This window comes from Sander vitreus, chromosome 16 (assembly GCF_031162955.1).
Source record: "Sander vitreus isolate 19-12246 chromosome 16, sanVit1, whole genome shotgun sequence".
In the NCBI taxonomy this organism is placed as follows: Eukaryota; Metazoa; Chordata; class Actinopteri; order Perciformes; family Percidae; genus Sander; species Sander vitreus.
Window position 1 is genome coordinate 17,674,941 of NC_135870.1, and position 23,552 is coordinate 17,698,492.

General features: G+C 40.1%; 1 protein-coding gene across 1 annotated transcript in view; it reads left to right on the plus strand.

Annotated features, from left to right (window-relative positions):
• The first annotated feature begins 912 nt into the window (after window positions 1-912).
• trabd2a (TraB domain containing 2A) overlaps window positions 913-23,552 on the plus strand; it is a 65,726-nt gene continuing 43,086 nt past the window's right edge. The window contains exons 1-2 of the mRNA XM_078271647.1: window positions 913-1,567; window positions 2,862-3,422. Coding sequence (XP_078127773.1) covers window positions 1,463-1,567; window positions 2,862-3,422 — 666 coding nt within the window. The 5' untranslated portion in view covers window positions 913-1,462. The remainder of the gene's footprint in view (window positions 1,568-2,861; window positions 3,423-23,552) is intronic.

The window sequence follows — 23,552 nt, forward strand, 5'->3', positions numbered from 1 at the left end:
GTACTACTTAAGAGTGTATTTTGATTGATTCATTCTTGTAGCATGCAGTGTCCAGCTGAGCGTATAACACACAGCACCTATATAGGCTATAGCGTTCTTTCCCCCTTTTTATAACAATTAAATTCACACAAAAACACAGTCAAAACCAAGTTGTTTTCAACGCAATCTTTTACTTAATTAATGTGCAAAATTATCAAATGTAATAGCTATTTGCCATTAAAACATCAGTAGGCTATTATAGCTACAAACATTTTTTTTTTCATGGAGCCTATGTGATAGGCTCCATGAGGGTCATCAAACTATGGAGGTAGGCTAACCTGTGCTTCCCAATAAATGTATAGGGATACAATGATAACATGATCAGGTTATTGAATAGGTTGGGTAACATATGGCGAGCGTCCCTGTCCCGCTGCCGCGTGAAGTCTGCTGATCTTTTCTGGGGTCTCCATGTCTGTGCTGTGATACATCGCAGGCAGCGCTGTTATTGCGGGCTTTTTCTCATGTTAATGCATCCAGTTTGTCAGGCATTAACAGGGCATGGTAATCTATCCACGGGATCTCCACTGGCACCCTTGATTGCCCGAAGGCCTCCTATAGGGTGACAACAAGAGACCCCATCATCATCATATAGGCTAATGTGAATTAAAAATTAAAAATCCTGATAAAATAGGCCATGGCAATAGCCTATTTTTAATAGGATTTTTAATTTTTTTTTTAAATTTTTAATAACGTTTTTAGTCATGGCTTTAAGTAATTGTGACTCTTAAACGTGTGTGTGTGTGTGTGTGTGAAAGAGAGAGGGGTACGCAGGCAACCCAGGGGGTAGGTAGAATAGAATTGCCCGACAGATGCTCACACACGTCAGAGAGAGAGAGAGAGAGAGAGAGAGAGAGAGAGAGAGAGAGAGAGAGAGAGAGAGAGTTGCAGATACAGACAGTGAGAGGACTGATCAGACAGACAGAGCAGAGTGCAAAGAAGTTTGGGTTTTAAAGTGCAAGCCAGCAGTGCAGTTTGCTCATTCACACCAGTCTCATCATCACTAACTATCCTAAACAACTAGGAAAATAATCCAGAGCCTGTTGGTTCATTCTGGCTCGAAACTCTCAATTGTTTGGATAAACTCGCGCAAACTTTTGCAAAACGCAGCGAAGAAAGACAATGTAGAGAAGGAGGTGTGGAGAGAGCAGCCTCGGTGAGAGGGTGATGTGACCCTGCGTAAACTCCAATGACCAGCTCTCTCTCAAACACACGTGAAACAGCAGCAGCGTGTCCGTGTCCAGGGCTCGAGCCAGCATGACTCTGTCCGGCGGTCTGTCGGATACTTGTCAGCTCGTTTTACACGACCGCATGGAGCCGGAGATGTGGAAGTAGGCTACTTCATCCATGCTTTCTGGGGAACAGTTGCTGCAACACGTCGGGAAGTGAAAACAAGCTACCGTGCACACTTTTGGAAAGAGCTACGATGCGGGGCACTTTGGGCGCATTCATTCAGTCCTGTGCGCTACTGCTGGTCCGAGCAGACCAGTGGAGGCTGAAGGACTCCGCCAACTGCGAGCTGAACAAGAAAGTAAGTCACTATAAAGCGAAAACAAATAGGGAATTACACTGCTCAAGTGCTGCAGTATGGTTATATCCACTGTAAGTTATTATCTCTCAGAACTGCCATATTGTATTTTATATTGCAGTAGATATAAAGTGTCATTCCCCCTCTTTTTGCTGTTTGACATATGCTACTGTTCACCTTTTCTACATCAGGGACACAATATTTGGTCCAACTTCTTAATGTTCAGTTGAACCTCTCTGTGGTATACTTGTTTATATATATTATTTATATCATATTTTTTCAATGAATCTATTACCTCTAAAACGAGGAAAACGATTTTAAAATGCCCATCTCAAGTCCCAATAACCCAATGTGTTGTCTTCAAATAGTTTTTTATTTGGACCAACAGTCCAAAGTCCTAATAATCATATAATGATCATTAATAATGATATAAAGAGCTGGTAGCAAATTCTTTTTTTGCTTGATAAATAACATTAATCAGTTATCAAAATTATTAATGATTCATCTTCTGTCAGTCGACAAATAGACAAATTGAGTCATAGTTCCAGTACTAGCTGTGCGTATTGGCTTTTAGGTCTTTACACACTCTAGATGTGTGTATTTGGGGGAAATGGCATTCATTCAAGACTTGCTCTGTCCTTTTGTCCCTTTTATTGATTAGCTTTCATGCAGTCAATCACGCTCTTTAAACTCACCCAGAGCACTTCAGGAAACAGGAAGTGGGAACTTTCTTAGCTTAGCTTAACATTCTGGGATCACAGTCTGACAATCACTGACATGTGTATTGTTTGTTTGGCACCTTGGTCCTAAGTGGCCTGTTAATAAGTCATTATCAGTCTGTTAGCAGTTTGTCTAATAAACAGCCTCTCACAGACAAAGTGGTGGCTTGGTGTCAGACAGGCCCAGCGTTGGTTCATTTAAAGTAAATGGCATAAAGCAACTTTTAAGTCAAAAATGCGTTGTCCAGCTGTTTTTGTGAATTCAGCACAATTTTTCTGTCTGTTTCCTGATTTCTCTCTCCCCTATATGGGGATATCATCATGTTCTGACTTACTCATATTTAACAACATGGCAAACATTTACTGGTTCCAGCTTATCAAATGTGATTTCAGTGTTTTCTATCACTGTAAATGGAATGACTTTGGGTCACAAAACAACAAGCAATTTGAAGACAACTCCTTGGGCATTTTAAAGTATTTGTTGACATCGATAAGGCCATTAATAGATTAATCAGAAAATAGTCAACAGATTAATCAATACGGAAAGTAATGTTTTTTTGCTTCTTCTTATCCCCCAGCAAACTGACTTAAACTCCTTCCTGTGGACGATCAAACGGGACCCTCCCTCATATTTCTATGGTACAATCCACGTTCCCTATACGCGCGTTTGGGACTTCATCCCCGAAAACTCCAAGCAGGCCTTCCAGGAGAGCAACATCGTCTACTTTGAGCTGGACCTGACGGACCCTTACACCATCTCAGCCCTGACCAGCTGCCAGCTGCTCCCTCAGGGCGAGAACCTGCAGGATGTCCTGCCCAGAGACATCTATCGGAGACTTAAAAGACACCTTGAGTATGTAAAACTCATGATGCCTTCATGGATGACCCCAGATCAGAGAGGGAAGGGACTCTATGCGGACTACCTCTTCAACGCCATTGCTGGGAACTGGGAGAGGAAGCGTCCCGTTTGGGTGATGCTGATGGTGAATTCGTTAACCGAGGCAGATATTAAGACACGAGGGGTGCCGGTGCTGGACTTGTACCTGGCCCAGGAGGCCGAGAGGATGAGGAAGAGGACGGGGGCTGTCGAGAAGGTGGAGGAGCAGTGCCATCCACTCAATGGGCTCAACTTCTCCCAGGTGAGTTCCGGCCTGTTTTACAATTGGACCGTGTCAGCAGTGTTTGGAATTGTCTCTGTGTTTCTGTGTGAGCAAACAAGATAACGGTATTGTATTGACATAAAAAAACAGAAATGCATGTCAGCCTGTCTAATACTTATGGCTGATTTTTTCTCTTTTTTTTTCTCTTTTTTTTTCACACAATGACACTGTCAAGATATGCATCATTGCAGTTTAACAGTCCAGAAACTATTTTATTGCTTTCATTCTAGGGATAATCCATTCATTTGCTGTGGTTAAGGATAAAGAGATGGAAATCATGAATCACTTTGCTTATTCGAATCATATCGTTCAGCTTAATTCAAAATAAGTGAGCCCTTCATACGGCTGTGATGTTCAGTCTGTTGCTAGTCCAAGTTCGAGTAATTAGGTCCCGACATAGTCCGGAGTTTCCCTTTAACACATGTACTACACAACCGGAGATTGTCCGTGTCAGATGCGTTCTCACTTACTGGAAATTCTCCATTTAATTTAGACGAGAGGTGGCACTGTGTAGAGCGTAGGATTGGGCATCGAGAACCGATTCCTACTCGGAATTGTTTCAAAAATTACGATTCCAGTAGAATCGTTTCTTTATTGGAATCGTTTGGAATCATATTTCAAATCCGATCACCGCTTCCCAATTTAATATGCACAAGTTTTGGTTTCCGAAGCGGCCAGGCGATTGTTGTGTTGCAGCCTTGGAGCACAGTAAGCAACGCTCTAGTCTGGCTTTATTTTACATTGAAAAAGCCCGGTGAAACTGCAAACTGTTCCTCTTATTTGTGAAAATAGGCATGTTACAAGTTTCAACTCCACCCCTCAAAGAATCGGAATCGAGAATCGATAAGAACTGGAATCGAAAGGAAGAATTGGAATTGGAATCAGAATTGTTAAAATCCAAACGATGCCCAACCCTAGTAGAGCGTGCAGTATACATGACATGACACGGATTATACTGAGTCACGGAGCTCTTCATAATTTGGTCATAAACAACCAACACTTGCCATTCTTTGAATATGTCTGACGATTTTGAATCTCGGCGTCTTTCCAATTTGACATTTTTGTTGCTGTCTTCATGTAAATCACCCTTCTTCTTCAATCATGGATGTTTGCTTTCTTCTGGTTATGTGTGAGCGGCATTAAACGTCATAAACCTTCCCACTCACTTGCTGTGAATTTTCACACATTCCTGCGGGAGATTATCATATGCCAGGGAGCTGGCAGGGTAAACACTGTTTGATGTCCGTTCCAATCTATGTGATATTTCTGTATTTTTGTTTTAGTGACTAAAAATTGACCTTGGCCTCCAACTTCTGATGTTGGTGGGGAGCATAATACAGACAGAAGAAGCTCTGTAAAGAACACTTCTCATCATGACATTTGTTCATGGACATGCAACCACCACATGACCAGTGTATAATACCCATGACAAAATCCAGCATATACTTGTTTTTCACAAAAAAGTGTGCTGTATTCTCCCAAAAATGGACCCAAGCAACTCCCTTGTGGAACGCCGCAAGATATTTCTTTGCAGTCAGAAAAACTGACATAGATGAATACTCACTGTGCTTTTCCAGAGAGGTCTTTTGACAGTCCCAAAAAAGGATTTTGCTGTAACGTCTCAATAGTTAGGAATGTATGTGTACCTGCAGCTTTACGTTAGCCTACACATACAGGTATCTTAATCACTTCCACACGGAGAGGTTAACAGATTTTACATTTGGGGGAAAAAGAGCACTGGTATTTGGTATTGGACCAGATTTGTGCAACCCTACGGTATATCTCGTGTGTGTTACAGGTGTCAAATGGTGGTTGCTTTGTGACGCAGCTGGTGAGTTTACCCTTCACACTTAGGTGTTTCAATAAACTTAATGTCAAATCTACTCTAGGCTTCACATCTCCTAAAATACACCAGCACTAAGACGTGTAATACAAATGACAGATGAAAAGACCAGATGTATAGATTCAAAGTCAATTTTTTTTTTTTAAATAACAGAGGCCTTTAGTTTTGTCTTTTCCTCTCTTTCCCATAGCTTAGTCGGGTGGAGTTAATAATCAGCTGTACAAACATTCAGCCGTGCTCCGCCACGTTCTTTGTTATTAAAGAAAAATGGATCCTAATGACTCAAGTCTGAAATTGCCAGAAAAAAAGAAACCTTGTTCCCAAAGCACACTTAAGTCCCCTTGTCTGCCTGTCTGTCTGTGCCCCTCGGTGACCCTTTCAGTATTACAAACATCTCTCAAAAGCAGCAGTCACTATGAAATCATGTTGTGTATCATTGAGGAATTTCTGCTAATGCTGGTCAGGAGCTAAGGGGATTACACTTGACCATTTACCCTAACACCCAGAAGCTTAAAGTGTTGTTATTTTAAAGCAGCTAGGTCCTGTCGGCCCATCAGACTATAAGTCTCTGCCCAAACCACCCAGCAGCACTTTTATTAGCATTCTGTTGAGTCGTAGATGATTAATGTTTACGTCTTGATAAACACATTGAGTATAAGGAGGGAAGATTTTATTCTCTGACTGAGATGAGATGATTAAATTTAGCTTAACACTTCTGTTAGGGAGGCATTTTCACAGGATGAACATTGAAGTCATTATATATCCCTATTACACTCCTTTTTGTGTTATGTTAAATTAGTAGAAGTCGACCGTCGTCACCAGAAATACTACAGTGGTTGGTTTGGTTGACATTTTTCTGTGGTTGTGCAAATAATGATAATCTTATTGAATAAAATCGAGGAATTGAATAATCTTTTTCAGAAGAAAAGGCAGGTGATGTTGTTATACAAAGTGTCGGATTTTGATATTTGAGACTAGAGTTTGCATCACGTCTCCATTGTTGTTTTTTTTTGAGAGCTGGATTTATGCTTGACACACAAGGGGGTAAGCAAGCGTCCACAAACCGTAGCTCCTATAGAGCCATTTTGTTGCTAACAAGCCATCACCCGCCGTTAGCATCCCATTGCCTGCTATTCATTTTGGCGCCACTTTGACAGCAAATAACTTTACATTTGAAGCGTTTAAAGACTATTTGTCCATTGTTTATTTCTAAAGAAACACGACAATGTATAAAAGGCTCCATTACCTCTTATCTCACGTTATGGCTCTGTAGCAGACGTTTTTGTAAAAAATAGGCTAACGATTGTGTCATAACCACGCGACTTACTGTCGTATAGTAGAGGAATTACCGTATAGTACAGGAGAAGCTCGCAGGCAGTTTCGACTTGCATTAGCTATTTAAGTTTAATTACTAATGTTAACTAGCATTTTAGTTAGCAATTATTAGCCTGTGCCTATGTTATCTCCTTACATATACCTACGCTCTCCGTCTCTGCAAGATTGGGAATGATTGAGATTTCTCTTGGCACAGCTACCAGAAGACTTCCAACTTTCAGACAGGTTGCTCACGTCACATTTACGTCGTCTCTCTCAGTTGGAGGCTGTACAGTAACGCTCAGCCCTCACCGGAAAAGTGCTTCTAATAGATTTCACTGGTCTCCGTCCAGAGCAACGGGATCTGTTGGTCCATTTCTTTATATGTCTATGTTGACACAAAGGTTAACAGGAATCCAGACATAGGTTTCAATTTGTAGTTCGGCGTCAGATTGGATCAGGCATTTTTAGGCCTTTATTTCCACAGGACAGATGAAGACATGAAAGAGGAGGAATGACATGCAGCAAAGGGCTACAGGTCAGAGTCGAACTAGCGGCCGCTGCATCGAGGAGGAAACCTCCATATATGTGCGCCTGCTCTACCAACTGAGCTAACCCAGCCACAGAATCAGAAACATTTTTGAGGACGCGTACATCACCTGTGGCATACCTACGGAGCCGCCACAGGTAGAGTGTGACCACTAACCTAAAGGAGGTGGCAGACCATCATAAATCAATTTCATAATGGTCATATTGGCTCTATTGAAACTTGGTAGACATTGGCAAACTATTTAGCTGTTTAAACATGGGGACTTGCGGTTACGGATATCACAGAAATAAAGTGGGTGGCTGAAATTGGGTTTGTCAACAGGCCTATTATTAGAGAAAACCGCCCATCATCACGGCTTTCATTAATTAGGTCCACAAAGCCTCCAGAGGGCTCGACAATAAATTCTAGTGTCCCAGAAACAACCCCTACCCTGACGCTGCACCAGCACAGCACACTGCTTGGCACTCCATAATTTCCACACTCGGTTTCAATCAGATCAACAGCAGCTTCATGAACGGCTTAACCGGGCTGGCTTGTAACAGCACGCTTGATATTTCACTAAACATTTTCTTTCACAGTTTTCGCAGTGTAGTTGAAAAGGGCAGTTCAATTTAAAGCCTTTTAGCTCAACTCAAGTGTAAGATGTCCAGATATAGTGTGATGACTGAGATACACACTTGGCAAAACAATACTGCCGCCTCAGACGCTATTCTTGACTGAAAGTACTGTTTAATGAGACTACAGCTAGTGAACCATATTTACGGTCTGTAATAGTCTCTGCAATATTTTCACTGGCCATTGACATCTGGCACTAAACATACTTTAGCGGAAAGGCATATTGAAAATAAAATATTCATGTGTTGAGGAAGAGAAAATTCCTCTCCTCCTGCCTTTGTTAAAACCTGTGCACAGCTGATCGGATGAACGCATCGCTCATCGGGCTGTCACTGGTCTTTGTTTCTGATTTCCACAGTGGAGAATCGTCGTGATGGCTGTTCTGGAGTCATATAGAAATGTTGTTCTGAAGAAGTTTGGGGTGAGAATAGGTTTCATATTACCTCTAAAGCACAGTTTGAATAGTTGTTGGTGAGGTTTTGGAGTTTTAATGATGTGGTGAATCCCACAGGACATTTTTAATTTCACTGAGGTACTGGAGAAATTGGTCAGCAGAGTGGAGCCTTTAGCTTGTCAATACAATCTTTAGCTTACTTCAATGAGATACAGGCTCTCATCTGACCTCGTTTTCTGTTTTCTTAACATTGTGACACGCTGCTCTGATTACAACTGCAAAGCAAACACACACACTGTGATGATCAGTCACCTGCTGAGCTGAAACAGACAGATCCTGACGCATCGCATCTTATCAATGTGGCGGTTTGACAGTTACATTTAATATGTGGCCTTTGGCGTAAGATGTATGGATATAACTCATATTTTCTCTAAAGCAAAAGAATTCGCCTATTATGTTTAATAAATATGTAATATTTCCTCGTTGGAGGAGTTATAAAATATATTTTTTTAAATCATCTTTTAAAAATGTTTAGTGTGTTCACCTTCACAGTGATTCTTCAAATGCAGTTAAAGAAAGTGTAAAGAAATATGTTGGTACTTAAGTCCTGGCTTTGTGCAGCTGTGTCAACGTGCTTAACATTTGTTATACTTATAGGCTATAAGATGCAGCCTAATGCATTTAAAAAATAGGGTTCTTTTTTTTTAATCTCACATTACAAGTGATGTGTCCATTTTTGCCTACCACTATAAATCAAGCCCATTAAGCTCATTATTTTTAAACCACAATGGATTATACTTTCTATACTGGGATCCCTAATCTGGCTAAGCATGACTGCTCTTATTCTTGCATGGTGCCCCTCGTCTTTTGAAGAGCAGGCTCAGCCTTGCCCATTACACTAAGTGAGCTTGTTGAGGACAACAATGGCCGTATGAAGGCCGGCATTCTCTGACACTGTTGTTGGAAACCCACGGAACATTCCACACCTCAGTGGAGCAGACCTGCTAATGAAAGTGTTGTTTCTTTCCTCCCATCACTGGGAGTAATGGTGCATGGAGAGGTGATGAATGCAGGTCTCAGTGTACGTCTATGAGAACAGGGAAGGGGAATGTTTGAAGCCCATTTGGTTCATTCATGACGAGGAGGGACTGGAACAGGGAGAGTTGAGATGCAGACTGAGATCAGTAGAGGAGCCATTAAGGAAGGAAGGCGTGACTCCGTCTCCATTGAAGGTATCGTGACGCTACCTCTGTTTGACAACCTTGCAACTTTAGATGTGGTGTTTTCTTTTCACTTGAACTGACGGGCTAAAGGGCTCTGGATCTGCTGGGCTTCACTAGGCAAGGTCTGATGTAATCCAAACAAAACCCATAAAACCCCCATAACATTTCACCCAATTATCATATTGTCCTGGCTGTCTGTAATTTAGACATTTCCATACCCAATTTCAGAAAGAATGCTCCTCCTTAAATGTGGCTGTAACAATTGCCTTTCTTCCTGCTTCAGTTCACATGTCTCTAACATTTTTCAATATTTAGGGTTAGAGTTTTTAATGGATCATCTTGACCCCTTGGTCAATGAACAGTGAAGTCTGTTTTCAATTACGGCAACATGGCAGAGCTCTCTTGGCTAGCGGTTTTAAACTTTAACATTGAATAAATCAAAGTACAGTTTGTTCTTGAATCAGCAGATTTGTGGGAAAATGTCTAGTACCATATATCAGATCAGAGAAGTCACGTTTGAACAGACCAAAACTCATTGGACAGGACAGACGCTGTCACAAAGTGTGAGCATCCCAAAACTTCCACACCCTGCACTGTCCCGCTCGTAACGACTGCTAAGTGTGTTGGTTATGTAGATGCTATGAAAAGTGAAGCTCGACATCCTGGACAGGACAATGGCTGTCCTTATTTTCCAGCCCTGCATGGGCAGCTCGTTGGGCAAGCTGCCACTGATTTCCAGAGTTAGCCCACAGAGGAAAATATGTCTCAATCCCCCCCGTTAATGAGATTAGACGGCAAAATGAGAATGGTGATGATAATGATGATGAGTAAGGGTGGGAAACTTTGGGAATCCTGCAATTCAATTCGATTCAGAATCTTGGTGTCACAGTTATGGCCCGGACACACAGAGCCGATAATCGGCCGTTGGACAGTCTGGCGAGGTCAGTGACTCGAGTCTGTTCGGTTGGTTCCGTGCCGTCGTCCGTCCAAGGGGCCGCCGTCCTTCATTTTGGCCGATTTGACATGTATAAAAGGCGGGGCGGGCACTGCCGGCAGTCGGACTCAAATGAGCCATCTGATTGGTAGAGTGCTAACCCGGAAACGGGGAGCGGAATGAGCGTGACTAGAGTCTCTCAAAATCTGACAAAAATCTTTTAAACTGACCTTTGTTGATCTGAAATGAAGACAGATTCAGCAACTGCATGGACTATTTCTCGCTTCAAATGTTTTCAGAAACATGTTTTGGTGAACTATTTTAGTACAATATGAGATCGTATTCTGAACAAGCCGCCATGACAGTCTGTCTTTGAATTTCCGGAGAAACCAGACCCACGTGACGCGTTCGTCCAATCAGCTGCCGGTTTTCATTTTTGGGCGACAATACAGATAAGCGGTGCCTGCTGTTATGGATACGTATTACGTCTCGCCGCTTTGATGTGTTCAGAGGCACTTTTTTGACAAACTCGGGGAGACTGATCAGTCCAACTGCCTTTTCTGCCGACGTTTGGCCGTCACCTCTGTGTGTCTGGGCCTTTAGATTCAGAATGGATTCACGATTTAAAACCTGATCCTCGTTTGGATAAATAGTAAGGGGCGTACTATTTCTTTAGCCTCGTACTCCACAGAAATGTATTCAGAAAATACTTCACTTGGGTCATGCAAAGCTAATTCAATTAGTTAAATTAATGTTAAAAAATGATAACTGTAGATAACTCCAGTGTGTGAATGCTGTACATTGTCCAAGTGCTGCACTGTGTTCTTGTGGTTGAGTTCCAATTTTTTTTTTCTTCTAGTCAACATAACTTTATTAACAACATACAAAAAAGTATTTTTGGCATTTGTGAATCGATTTGAGAATCACACAGGGTAAGAATCACGATTCATATGTACATTGTATTACCCCCACTTCTGTGTGCGCATGTGAATATGCATGTTCGGCACTATTTCCTGACTGATTGACTTCCCATAGTCACTACACCTGGACAAAATGTAGTCCCGCACATAACCCCCTGTAAAGCCACATATTGTCGTCTTTACACTTTGGTTTTTGTACAGATTAACAAAACAAGATATAACGTGTTTATTAGCGTTGCCAGGTGGACTTTGCTAGCCATTTCCCCGTTTCAAGGCTTTTTGCTATAAGATAAGCTCACCGTCTCCTAGCTGTAGCTTTATAGTTACCATACAGATATACTGTAAGAATAGTACAGAGTTTGTCCTGGCTCAGAATGGGCTTTTTTTTGTTGTTGGGGGGGGGGGTGGGGTGTAAGCATGATCGGTCCGCGTACAGGAAAGGCAATGAGTCTGTGTTACCTTATTTAAAAGAAATCTATGCATTTTACTGTTATTTCTGACAATTTGAAAAACCAAAATGTATATTGTACTTTACAGTAAATGAAACCCAAATTAAAAAAAAAAAAATGGTTGCAAAAAAAAGAAAACTCTCCAGGAGAGTCCGGTAGTCTGACTCTCATATTCAAGTTTATGTTCTGCTTGTTTAACGGTTGTTTGGTAATTTGCTCCTAAACACATTTAGAGAGGATTTGAATTGCTATTTCTATTCTCAATTCTTGTCATTTTGGTGTTGGTGATTCTCCTTTGGGGCTGGCTAAAACCTCTTTGGGGGGGGGGGGGCTCCAAAAATTCCTCTATATTCAGGAAAACCCCTGTAGTAACAATCTTCTTATCTAATTTTTGGATGAAAGCAAATGTGTGTGTTTGTGTGCGTAAGGGAGAAAGAGAACATATGCTGGCACGATGACAGTATTACACAGCAATATCCTGGCAGCAAATCAGATTAAATCTCATTTGTCCCACTAGAAAAAAAACAATTCATTAAGTGATCACCAGAGCAGAATGGCCTGCAGTGATGAAATGTATACAGTACATGTGCTCATATGGGTGGACACAGCCAAAAAATGACAAGAACAGCAATAAATCATAACCTGTGCTCGAACGTTTTAAGCTCATTAAGGTAATTCAAGTGGGACTTTCATGCTGTGCCAGATTATTGTCTTGGCTTAAAGGATATTCATTTGTTATTGATACAAATGATTAATCACGCGCACGTGTTTTAGTAAACCGATGAAAGATATTCCAAGTACACGTCATCATATGAGATATTAACAGGAAACATGCAGTTTCTCAAAACCAGAAAAATATATTTGAGCAGTGAGTTAGATTAAAGTCAAATGTGTTAACATACACTTAAACAGTCTTCCTCTAAGATAAATACACATGATAAGATACTCACTTTTTGCACATGTATTCCTCCTCATATTGTAGGAAGCGATTTGTTTCACAAGTTGCTTATTATTTCTTTGTCCTCAAATAGTTTGCAACCTTTAATTTGACTTCACTCTACTTTGATCAAAGGGAGTAAACTTTCCATGTTCAGTTGCAGTGTGCTGTGTGTTTGTCCAGTGTAGTTGTTCATATAATTGCCTGTATCCATTTATTATTGTTTGCGTCGGTGTGTACATGAATGTTTGTGTGCACATGTGCACTTCTGTGCATGTTTGCAAGAGTTCATGTTCGTGTGTGAATGAGCATTTGTATGTGTTTATAAAGTTCTATGGTTGACTTTTCCAACATGTCCTCACAGCTTCCTTCAAGTCCCTGGTTTCATGTGGCACTGAGGTGCTTGATTTCTTCCCCACTGTTGACCAAACAGTCACATATTAGATGTCTGACATTTCCTTGACATTATCTGGCCATCTGTCTGGATACACGACACCAGAGACAAAGATGCTGAGCTCCTTTACTTCCAAAAAAACGTGTTTTTAATTTTTATATATAAATATATAAAAATATATAGAGAGAAATTGAAGAGTAAGGTCTGTCAACAAGTTATCATGAAGAGAAGTGACTGAACAAAGAAGCCCCCGAGGTCATCTGTGTGATTTGCTTGCTGTATGGATTATTGATAGACATTAATGCCAGTGAGTTTGTTTTGATTATAAGAGGATTTGAACCAGCCTTACTTCTATTTTTTAGGGGTATGTCCGTTTCCATTAAACACGTTTCGTATGATCATTAGCAAATCCCCCCTCTTTGCTGCTGTCATATCAAGATTAAATAATTTCACCAATTTGATTTTCCATTCCTGTGCAAGTCCACCCATTTGCAACGTTTTGTTTTTCAAGTGTATTTGATTGAAAGCGGATCGGATGCAGCTGGATGGTGCCAACTGCGTGCCAAGAAAAAGAGCTTAGATCCTTGAAAGTATATACAGTAACACACTCCAGTGGAGGGGAGTCTGACTTCTGGGGACTGCTGCAGGCTTTTACTGGTTGTGTAACGCAGGCTTCTGCAGCTCAAATGGGGATTTAATAGCGTGTCTCTCTGACTTAACACCGGGTCATGAAATCTTGTGCAGGCTGAGGAGCCTCGTAGCACGATCATTGCTCTGCACCCATGCTTATGTTCAATACAGTAAAATAATCTAGTGCCTGTCACTTGATGCTTATTATCACGATTTATCTGCACTTTTGAAACGTCATAGAAACCTGCATGTTGAGGCCGGTACAGCCACCTGGCAGTAAATGATGTACTTTGCTGGTAATGCTTTAGTTGGCCAAATGGGTCCAAGGAAACGCTTAAGTTAATTAATTAATGAATCAATGACTTGATCTACTCCAAATGAAACAAGTAAAGATAACTCTGCATGTAATTGCAAATGAAATAACAGATATCTCTGCCACTGCTTTGTTTTAGCAGGCAGTTTTCCACTCACTGTTCCAACATCTGATTGTGAAACCTTGCAGAAGGGGGGCAATAGAGAAACGCATTTGTGATTCTGCTATTTCGCAGTGTGCCTCCACCTTAATTTAAGTAATAAAAGCTTAGCATCTACAATTGTACTTAACACTCACTAACAGCGGCCTTCCCATATTTAAAGCTAATGTAAGTTATACGTAAGAGCAATTAGAGTCAATACGATGCTAATTTCAATTTGTGTGGTGCCTATCATTCCTTCTGTTGTTGTGTTAAATTAAGAGTTTTGCAGGCCTGTATGTGGCCAGGTCCCTGGGGTCATTGTTATTACTAAGCTATGACCAACAAGCACTGAATTAGCATGTGACTGACCAAAATGTAGGAATGCCATATATGCTCTTTTTGGGGGAAAAAAGTAATTATATGAATTCATGTGTATTAAAAAAAATGTAAATTTGCAGAACTGCTGTAACACTTTAAGCTACAGTATCAAAATACAGTAAATGTTGAGGTTAGCATATATCTCCTGTTACATCAAACCACTGCAGATTTCAGTTAATTCTTGATTCAAAACACGTATAAAACACCTTGTGTGAGGTTTCCATTGTTTTAACATGTCCCAGAAGGCACAACTTACAATGACATAATGATATAAAACCAATCCATTTTTTAATTCATCACTTTCTTGGGCTTTTCATTGTCACTTGTTAATTAAACTTGTTAAATAAGATAAGCATTTACTTGACTAATAGCTGTCAGTTGCTTTCACACATGCAGCATTTACTATTGACACTTTTGGGACTTGTTAATCCTCTATCCTCTAAGGAGATACTGTATCAGTTGCAGTAATTTGTCAATTCAACACCAGTTTCCATGCTGCCATATTGTGTGAATTAAGGCTACAGCCACACTTTAAATATAGAAATGTAGTGATAGGATGTAGCCTAAGTGTTAAAGGTATCCACAACTTCAACATAACACTTCTATTTTCCTGTAACAATGGATTTGGCTGTAATGTTTGCTCTTCAGGATTGGTTACATTGCATTAAAACAATGTTAAGGTGTTGCCTATGTGTGAAAAGAAAGTCGGTGGCTACATGCTAACGGAAAAAAAGGTGGTCCCCGGAAATGATAGCAATCAGATACGTTGGGAATAGTGATCTTCTTTACATGCCTATACATCAGTCGTGAAAATCTTCATGCCTCTGTTCAAAGCCTAATGTTAAAAAAAATCAGATGCCAAGGATACTATCATCTCAGCTGAGGTACAGTCCAAACAAACATTCTTTAGTCCACCTACACTCACTTACTTGCATATAGGCAACTTTTAGTTCCATAAATAGAAAATTGCACACCTGAACTAACAGTTTTTTATATATATATTCTAAATTGTGTCAAACTGAAGTAAAAATTGAAAAGGAAACCTATATCTGCACTGTTTTTTTTTTTTTTTAAATGTATTGGATTTTGAGTTATGAGAATCAGGGTCATACAGTTTCACAATAATGAGCACAACTACAATTATTTCAGTTAAAATGCAAATAAATAAAAGATAAATATGTTTTTTTAAGATAGGGGGTTAGTTTTCAAATGAGCATTAACCTTTCACAGTTTGACATGAAGTCTTATAAATTGCTACTGGTATATGCTTTCTCTGTACTGGCCAGGTTTGTGGCTGGTCTGCATTAAATCAAGACTGTAGAAGAGAGCCAAACCTGGCTGGACTTCAGCCGAGCAATACGAGGCCAACGTTGTCCACAAGGTCCCACACAGAGGATTAATAGTTTGTGCTTCCTCGCAGCGTGTTACCTGGATCTTGTGGAAAGGTTTTGTGCAGCAGCCACTTTGTGACTTAATTGGTTTGTTATTTGACTGTAAAAGGAAAGAGGAAGAGAAGAAGAGAACTTTACTTTTGCATAGAAATGTTGAAACCTGAGACTCTTTAGCTGGTTAGTTAATAGAAATATACATAAAGTTTACTCAAGAATGCTTTTACTAACTAAAGCTAAAACTAAGCGATATGAATGATAAAAATCATATTAATGTTAAATTGAGTAATAAAGTGGCGTGCACAGTAAAAATAAGGGTGATTTCACATGAATATACAGATGCTGATACAACATTTTTAAGCCTATAAAAAGTTGAACCACATGGTTTCTGAGCTAACCTGCCCATAAATCCACTTGTGTCTTTCTGGCTCCCGTCCACATTTTTGGTGGCTCAAGTGGAATTTCACAGGTGAGCACAACATAGGAGGGTTTTGTGAGACTTTGTTGTTCTCCACAGATGTTTTGACCAGACTTAAAGTCAGACAAGCAAATATCTTGACACTGTCACGTGTATTTACACGAACCTGGAGTAAAATGAAGGAGTTTCTTTCACTTGGGTCAATGTTTCAACCAACACTGCAAAGTTGCTCTCTGAGATTTATGAGATGTCTGCAACTTGCCAAGTTAGCATTTCTGTCTTAATAATTACAGGCTGCTTGAGTCATCATTAGGTGCTTGCAAGATATTTGACTGTATAGCAGTTTCTACCAATTGGCTAAAAAGTTAAATGTAATGCACTGCATTGGCAGTTGGATATCATGAGACAGTGTATAAGGCCTGAACAAAAAAATAATTCCAGTTGAATCGCCACGATCAGGGGTTCCACTCGAGGAGCTGAAATTATTCAGCACAAATGTTCTGCCGTTGATTGATAAATCCACTTGCAACAGAGTATACCAGGACACACTGTTTCCGTCCAGCATGTTAAAAACGGTTGATAACAGTGTTGCCTGCTCTAACAGCCTGTAGTTGTAGCTTCTAGATAAGATATTTTCAGTGGAACACATTTCATCTTGATTATTAGTTGTTGCTTCATGGATGACTGACAGATATTGGTCTGAGCACAACTGGAAATGTGATGGTCTGCTGCTTTCACTTTTTTTTGCCCCTGTAAAGGAGAGAAAGGAAGAGATAGAAACCTGCGGTGTGTGGTTGTGTTTTTATCTCTAAAGTTTCCTATGAAACAAGTAGCAGATAATGTTTCTGACTTCTAATGGAGACACTGCTTTTTCTGTTTTTTTTGTCATACACTTTCTTCCTCCCCATTACTTATAGTATATACACCTGACACACACACACACACACACACACACGCGCACACACGCACACACACACACTCTGTTTTCCAGTCAGTCTGTGTGGAGCTTCCTCTTGATCTTCTTCCTCTTCAGAAGTATAACATTAGTTTACATATTTACAATCCTAAATTCAACCATGAAAAAGCATTTAACCAGTGGTAGTATATACACCTGACACACACACACACACACACACACACACACACACACACACACACACACACACACACACACACACACACACACACACACACACACACACTTTAAGCATTCATGCAAGTGTCCACACACGTCAGACCAACACATACCTACATAAACATGTGTATCAGATTCCTCCCACCACCCAGAGTCAGTTCCACGCTGTGGATGAAGGTTTTCAGGGTTGTTTCTACCCACAGACTGTTTGTGTTTTGGGGATTTGTCTGAGCTGCTCATCATAAAACCTGAGAGAGCTTAACAGCAATGCTACTGTTTGGCCTCTCAGCTCATTTCACCACTCTGTTTCACTCTCTGTGTGTTTGTCTTCACGTTTTGGTCCCTTTACAAAGGTTTTTACAACCTTGGTGTTATTTTCATAGCTTTGGACACCATTCCAGATATGAACACTTTTTACTGTAAACTTTTGTAACAGCATGGCTTTAGGGATGGCAATGTTGGTCTGTCTGTCAGTTGGTTGGTCTGTCCACCACTTTGTTACAGAAAGAAATATCTCAACGTTTAGATAGATTGCCATGAAATTTGATACAGACATTCATGGTCCCCAGAGGTAGAAACACACTGACTTTTGTGATCCCCTGACTTTTCTTTTTGTTTTCAGTGAAATGTCCAGACAGCTATGGGATGGATTGCCATGAAATTTGGTACAAACATTCCAGTTTTTCAAAAAATGTAATCTGGATCAAATTGAAACCGGATTTGGAAATCCCATGTTTTGCTATCCAGGATAACTTGATCCATCTTACTTTTATGCCAGTTTTTTAAAGGAACATTGGATTGAATCACTGTGATCCAAATACCACATTTCAGAATTACCAAATCCTGTTTACCAGAGCCTTAAATGGAACCAACAGTGTAGCCTACTGGCTTAGCAAAGAACAACAGGTAGGCAAAATACTGGTGGCCACAAATAGCCATTGTTTGTTTTAATTTTAAGAAACAGAAACACTGTAATAAACAGAAACATTTTACATTCCTTATTTTGTTATAATGTTAAATACCATTTACCATTTTGTTTACCATATCTCATTATGCTTCATATATGCTTCAAATATGAAGAAATGTAATATCATCAGTAAACATTGATTTTGTGATAATTCGCTTAAAAAAAAACAACTCTGATTTTATTTGGTTAGAAAAATCACAACTGAATCCACCCTTCTGATGGGATCAGGATAATCCTGTTTCTTTTGGATCAAATAGATCCCAAACCGAGTTCAAAGTTTTGAAAAACCCAAAGGGCAGGTTTGATCCAGATCAAATGTAAGATCGGATTACATGATCTGATTTTAGTTTGGAATCCCTCTTTTGCTTTTGTAAAACCCATTTCCAAGATTTGATCCAATCAGTGATCCAAAATCCCACTGGATTACTTTTGAAAAACTGGGAATGAAAACTAATGGCTTATGTGATTATGTGACTTTAGCTCATAGCCACTGCTATTCCTCAGTACAGCATCACAGAGCTGCTAGCGTGAGACTTGAGTAGACTCTTCATCTTGTTATTTAACAGATAGAAGATCACACTTTACTTCACTCAGTTGTACCATAAAATGCATGGGACATGAGTGATCTTAAATAGGGGTGTCACGATTCTCCAAATCCTCGATTCCATTACATTTTCGATTCTAAGGTCACGGTTTGATTCAATTCTCGATTTTTACATTTCTTTTTTTTTTTAAAGCACAGGTTACTATTAGAGATACTGCCTAAAACGCTGGTATCGGTATCGGGAAGTACTGGAGTTTATGCACCGATCCGATACCACGTAATAAAGCCCTAAAGAAAAAATACGTTAAAGTAGTTTATTTATGTTCTTTTTCCGTTATAACTGAGAAACTCAAACTGGAGAATAAAAGAACGTTCTGTGGCATTCACGTTTCACAAAGAGTTTAATCTGAGCCAGACCGACAACAAAGATAGAAATAATATCACATCCATACAGGGATAGTAGTATACAGTTCTTAAAACATAATAAAATATATGAAACACTGGTATCGGATCGGTACTCGGTATCGGCCGATACCCAAGTTCAGGTATCGGAATCGGTATCGGCAAGCAAAAAATGGTATCGGACCATCTCTAGTTGCTATGACATTTTTAGACTAGACTTTTATGCAATATAATATCTGACCTTTGTTCGCAGTGTACCACACTACATTGTCAAATTTAAAACATTTATTCACAACATAATGTAACAATAACTTATATCTATAACCTGCCATCTAGTTTCTCTTTTGTAACTGCAGTCTTCTTCACAGAAGATGACACTGAAGAACAAAACAAACAAAAAAAACAATAAAACAGCCATGTCCATAGTCTTCTCTGAACATTTAAGTGTCTTAACAAACTATTTCCGAACAGTTGAACATATACCACACGGATAACTGCCATGTTAGTCGTGCTGCCAGTGGATGAATATGGTACACGCACATAGCAGAGTTTGCAAACTGTGGCTTTTTTGTCAACAATGCGAACGTTGTCAACATAACTCACTGGGAATCCAAAATACTTGTCCACACCGGCGACTTCAGTGAAAGAGGAAGGGGTTCAAGTTCTGTCGATGGGTCTACTGCATCTGCAGTTGCCATGCTATCTTTTGACTGGCTGTAGCTAAATTAGAGGAGGTTGACTGACTCGCAGCACTTCAACACTGTGTTGACGAACTGACCGAAGAGCCTACCCGAGTAGGGTCACTGAACCGGCAGAATGAACCGACTCACTCCTGTTTTTTTACCTCATTCGTGCCGGCAGAGCTTCGCTCAAGCTGAGTGTGATCAGTGTATGCTCCGTTGTGTGTGTGTGTGTGTGTGTGTGTGTGTGTGTAGCTGGTCTTCTTCTGCTACTGTGTGTGTAGTAATCTAGCTCATTAGCCCGTCCACTGGAATGGTGGTAGAATGAATCAGGAAATGGGCTACCTTGAGCATGCTACACGTGTGTTTTTTTCCGCTTGGCAAGCAAGCCGACTGGACGTGACATGGGGGCATGGCAGCATCGACGATTCCATTTTTTAATTCGAAGTTTGAGATTGTGACTTAATTTCGGTCGATTTCGATTTAAAATCGACATACTAAAACTTAAATTTTCCATAAATACAAATTAATTTGCAACATTATAGATATGACAGAAAATACATAAACGCATAATAGGTCTCCTTTAAGAAAACTTTGCAGCTGAGTCCCACAATCGTAATCTAAAATCAGATGCAAACCACTCTCTGTCCCCGTATCTCTCAGTGTGTCTTTCTCTTCCCACAGCATTTCTTACACTGATCTAAAATTAGTGAAAATGTTTTTTTTTCGTTTTTTTTTTACTGTATCTTGTGTCGTTAGTGTAGCTTTGACAGTTGTTATTTTGGTCGTAACCTCACATGACAGCAGCATGTTTATGCGAGTACCATCCTCAGTGAATGCAAAGGGACACTTTTCTGAAAACTGAACTCCCAACACATTTAAGATGTTTGGATGCTTTTCATATTTTGTTGGCTGTTTATAAGTCTGTGGTTGTGAGGATGTGGGTCGTGGCAGACGTCTGCACAACAACAACTATCTCGCTCTTCCCTCTGTCTCGCTCTCTCTCTGTCTTTCCATCTTTCCACCTATACCTCTTGATCAATTTCTCTTTTTTTCCTCTCCTTCCTCCCACTGTCTGTCTCTGAATATTGATTTTGCCTTCTGTTTATCCCTCTCAACCCCTTTCAGTCTTTCACCACAATAAACAGATGCGTTCCTCAGATAGTTTGGATGTTTAGTCCTATTTTCCGTTAATTAGACTCATTTAGTATGTGTGAAGTTTAGGATTTGTACTGGTGGTTAAAGGTCAAGTGTCTTGTGCTTTGAGTCAGTGTTGTTTAGAGCAAGGGAACAGATGCAAGCCGACGGAAAGTGTTTACATGCATGGCTGAGTACTAGTGTGTGTGTGCAAACCCGTTCAGTTGGGTTTGCCAGCGGTGCTTTGGTTCTGAGTCTGGGCCAGTGGTTTAAAGGGAATTGCAGATACTCGTAAATAGCGCTGTGTGGGTTTTTGATTCCTGCTGTCTCTATATCTGACTTCTGCACAGTCAAGAAATTGGAGATTGATTTCTGGCACTGCTGACAGAGCTGATTGAGAACATGTTGTCTTAACAACATTTACCCATCGTCCTTTGCAGTAGATTTGATGTCTTTAAGCCCAAAGGCCGTGTTTCGTAAAGGAGCTGTATCAATTCAGATAAGTTGTAATCCTGTTATCTGAACACGCTATTATTATAATGTTGTGACTCCTGAATTGCAGTTAAACCATTTAAAATATCAGAAACCAAGCAACATATGGCATGGAATGTAAATCCAATGAATAATTTGTAACAATAAGTAACAGATGCAAATTAATCTATATGTATTCATTTATACATATAACACCTTTACAACTTCTAAACTGTTGATGTCCTGTGAACCACGTATTTCCAAAACGTCAACTTTTATGAACTAAGAAAAACAGCACTGTTTTCAGCCTTTTACCAATGCATTTTTCAGATAATCCAATGGGGATTTTTTTTTTAAAGATTATTTTTGGGGGCTTTTTTCCCTTTATTTTAGAGTGACAGTGGATAGATGGGAAAGGTGGGAGAGAGATGGGGGAGGACATGCAGCAAAGGTCCACAGGTCGGATTCAAACCCGGGCCGCTGCAAAGGACTCAGCCTACATGGGGCGCACGCTCTTACTGGGTGAGCTAGAGGTCGCCCCAATCAAATGGGGATTTAATTTTTTTATTTGCTGAAGAAGCAAGACAAAAATCAACCCATAAACACTTTATCCTTTAGTTTGTCTGAAAAACAAAACAAAATGTAAAAATGTATGTTCAGGATATGTGTATTTTATTGGAAAATGTGTTGCTATGGGATTTTCATTTCCTTTCCATTTGCACCATTGTAGGTACGTTTTGTGGAAATGATTTATTCCCTCAAAATATTATGACTTTATTCCTGAAACAGTGGCTCTAATATTCTATAATAATAGTCTGTCATAGAAAATAATAATGTAATAAAATAAAAAAATACTATGCGTTTTATGTTACTCTTACTGCACTGAGTTAAACCAACGATCACAAAGAAAGATTCACAATATTATACTTACCTTGTGCCCTTCGCATTCACATGCATGACATAATTAATAAAGAATAATATTGAATAAAATATGAACCATCCTAAAAGTATTCCCAAAAGTAATATAGTGTCAGTTAGGCTCGATGGTGTTTTTTGCCCCCAACTGCTCCTTCCAGGCAGTGCTGCGACCGCTGCCTTCAAGGCACCTAACCCTAACCTTAACCCTAACCATAACCATAACCAGTGCCTAATCTTAGTGCCTTCCAGGCAGCGCTAACACCGATAAATGTCAGTTAGCAGGTGATGATGAATCTTTGGGGCTGTCAGTGGTTGCAACTTGGATACATTTTCATGCGTGAATGTGGATAATCTTGATCTTATTTGCTCCTCTTTCTCTGTTTGCGTGACAACACACACACAATGTGAATACTCGGATGGTCAGTGTGTATCCGCACTAAGTGCTCGCAGCTGTATCGGTTTGAATCTCGGCATGAAACAGTGTTGTTCTTGACTCGTGCCGTCCTGAAGATTACCAGCGTTCCTTCAGTCGACAGACAAGCCGTGTAGATTGATGGCTGTTTTCCTTGTGGCTCGCTGTGTTTTTAAGACCCTTGTGTTGTTTCTTAGTGGACTGATGGGCTGAGTAGCTGGCCGGCTGCTGGGAGAGAGGGAGAGGGAGAGGGTGAGGGAGAGGGAGGGAAAGTCCATGTACAGTAGATATCTGTGGTGGCCAACTCTCACAAACTATTCTCTCGAAGGTTTGGTCACAGATTGTGTGATGACAGGTGACAGGTTATTCAGTCTATAACATGTCAGAAAACAGTTCAAAGAGCTCAAGATGACATCTTGACACGGCTAGTTTTGTCTGAAGACTTTCAATTCACAATGATGTAACTCATTTTAGAAGCTGAACCCACCAAATATTTGGCATTTGTTCTTAACAATTATATTGAATATCAGAATTGTTGGCAATTAATTTACTGTCGATCAGCTAATAACTGACTGTGAGTGACCCTTTATTTCTTTCAATT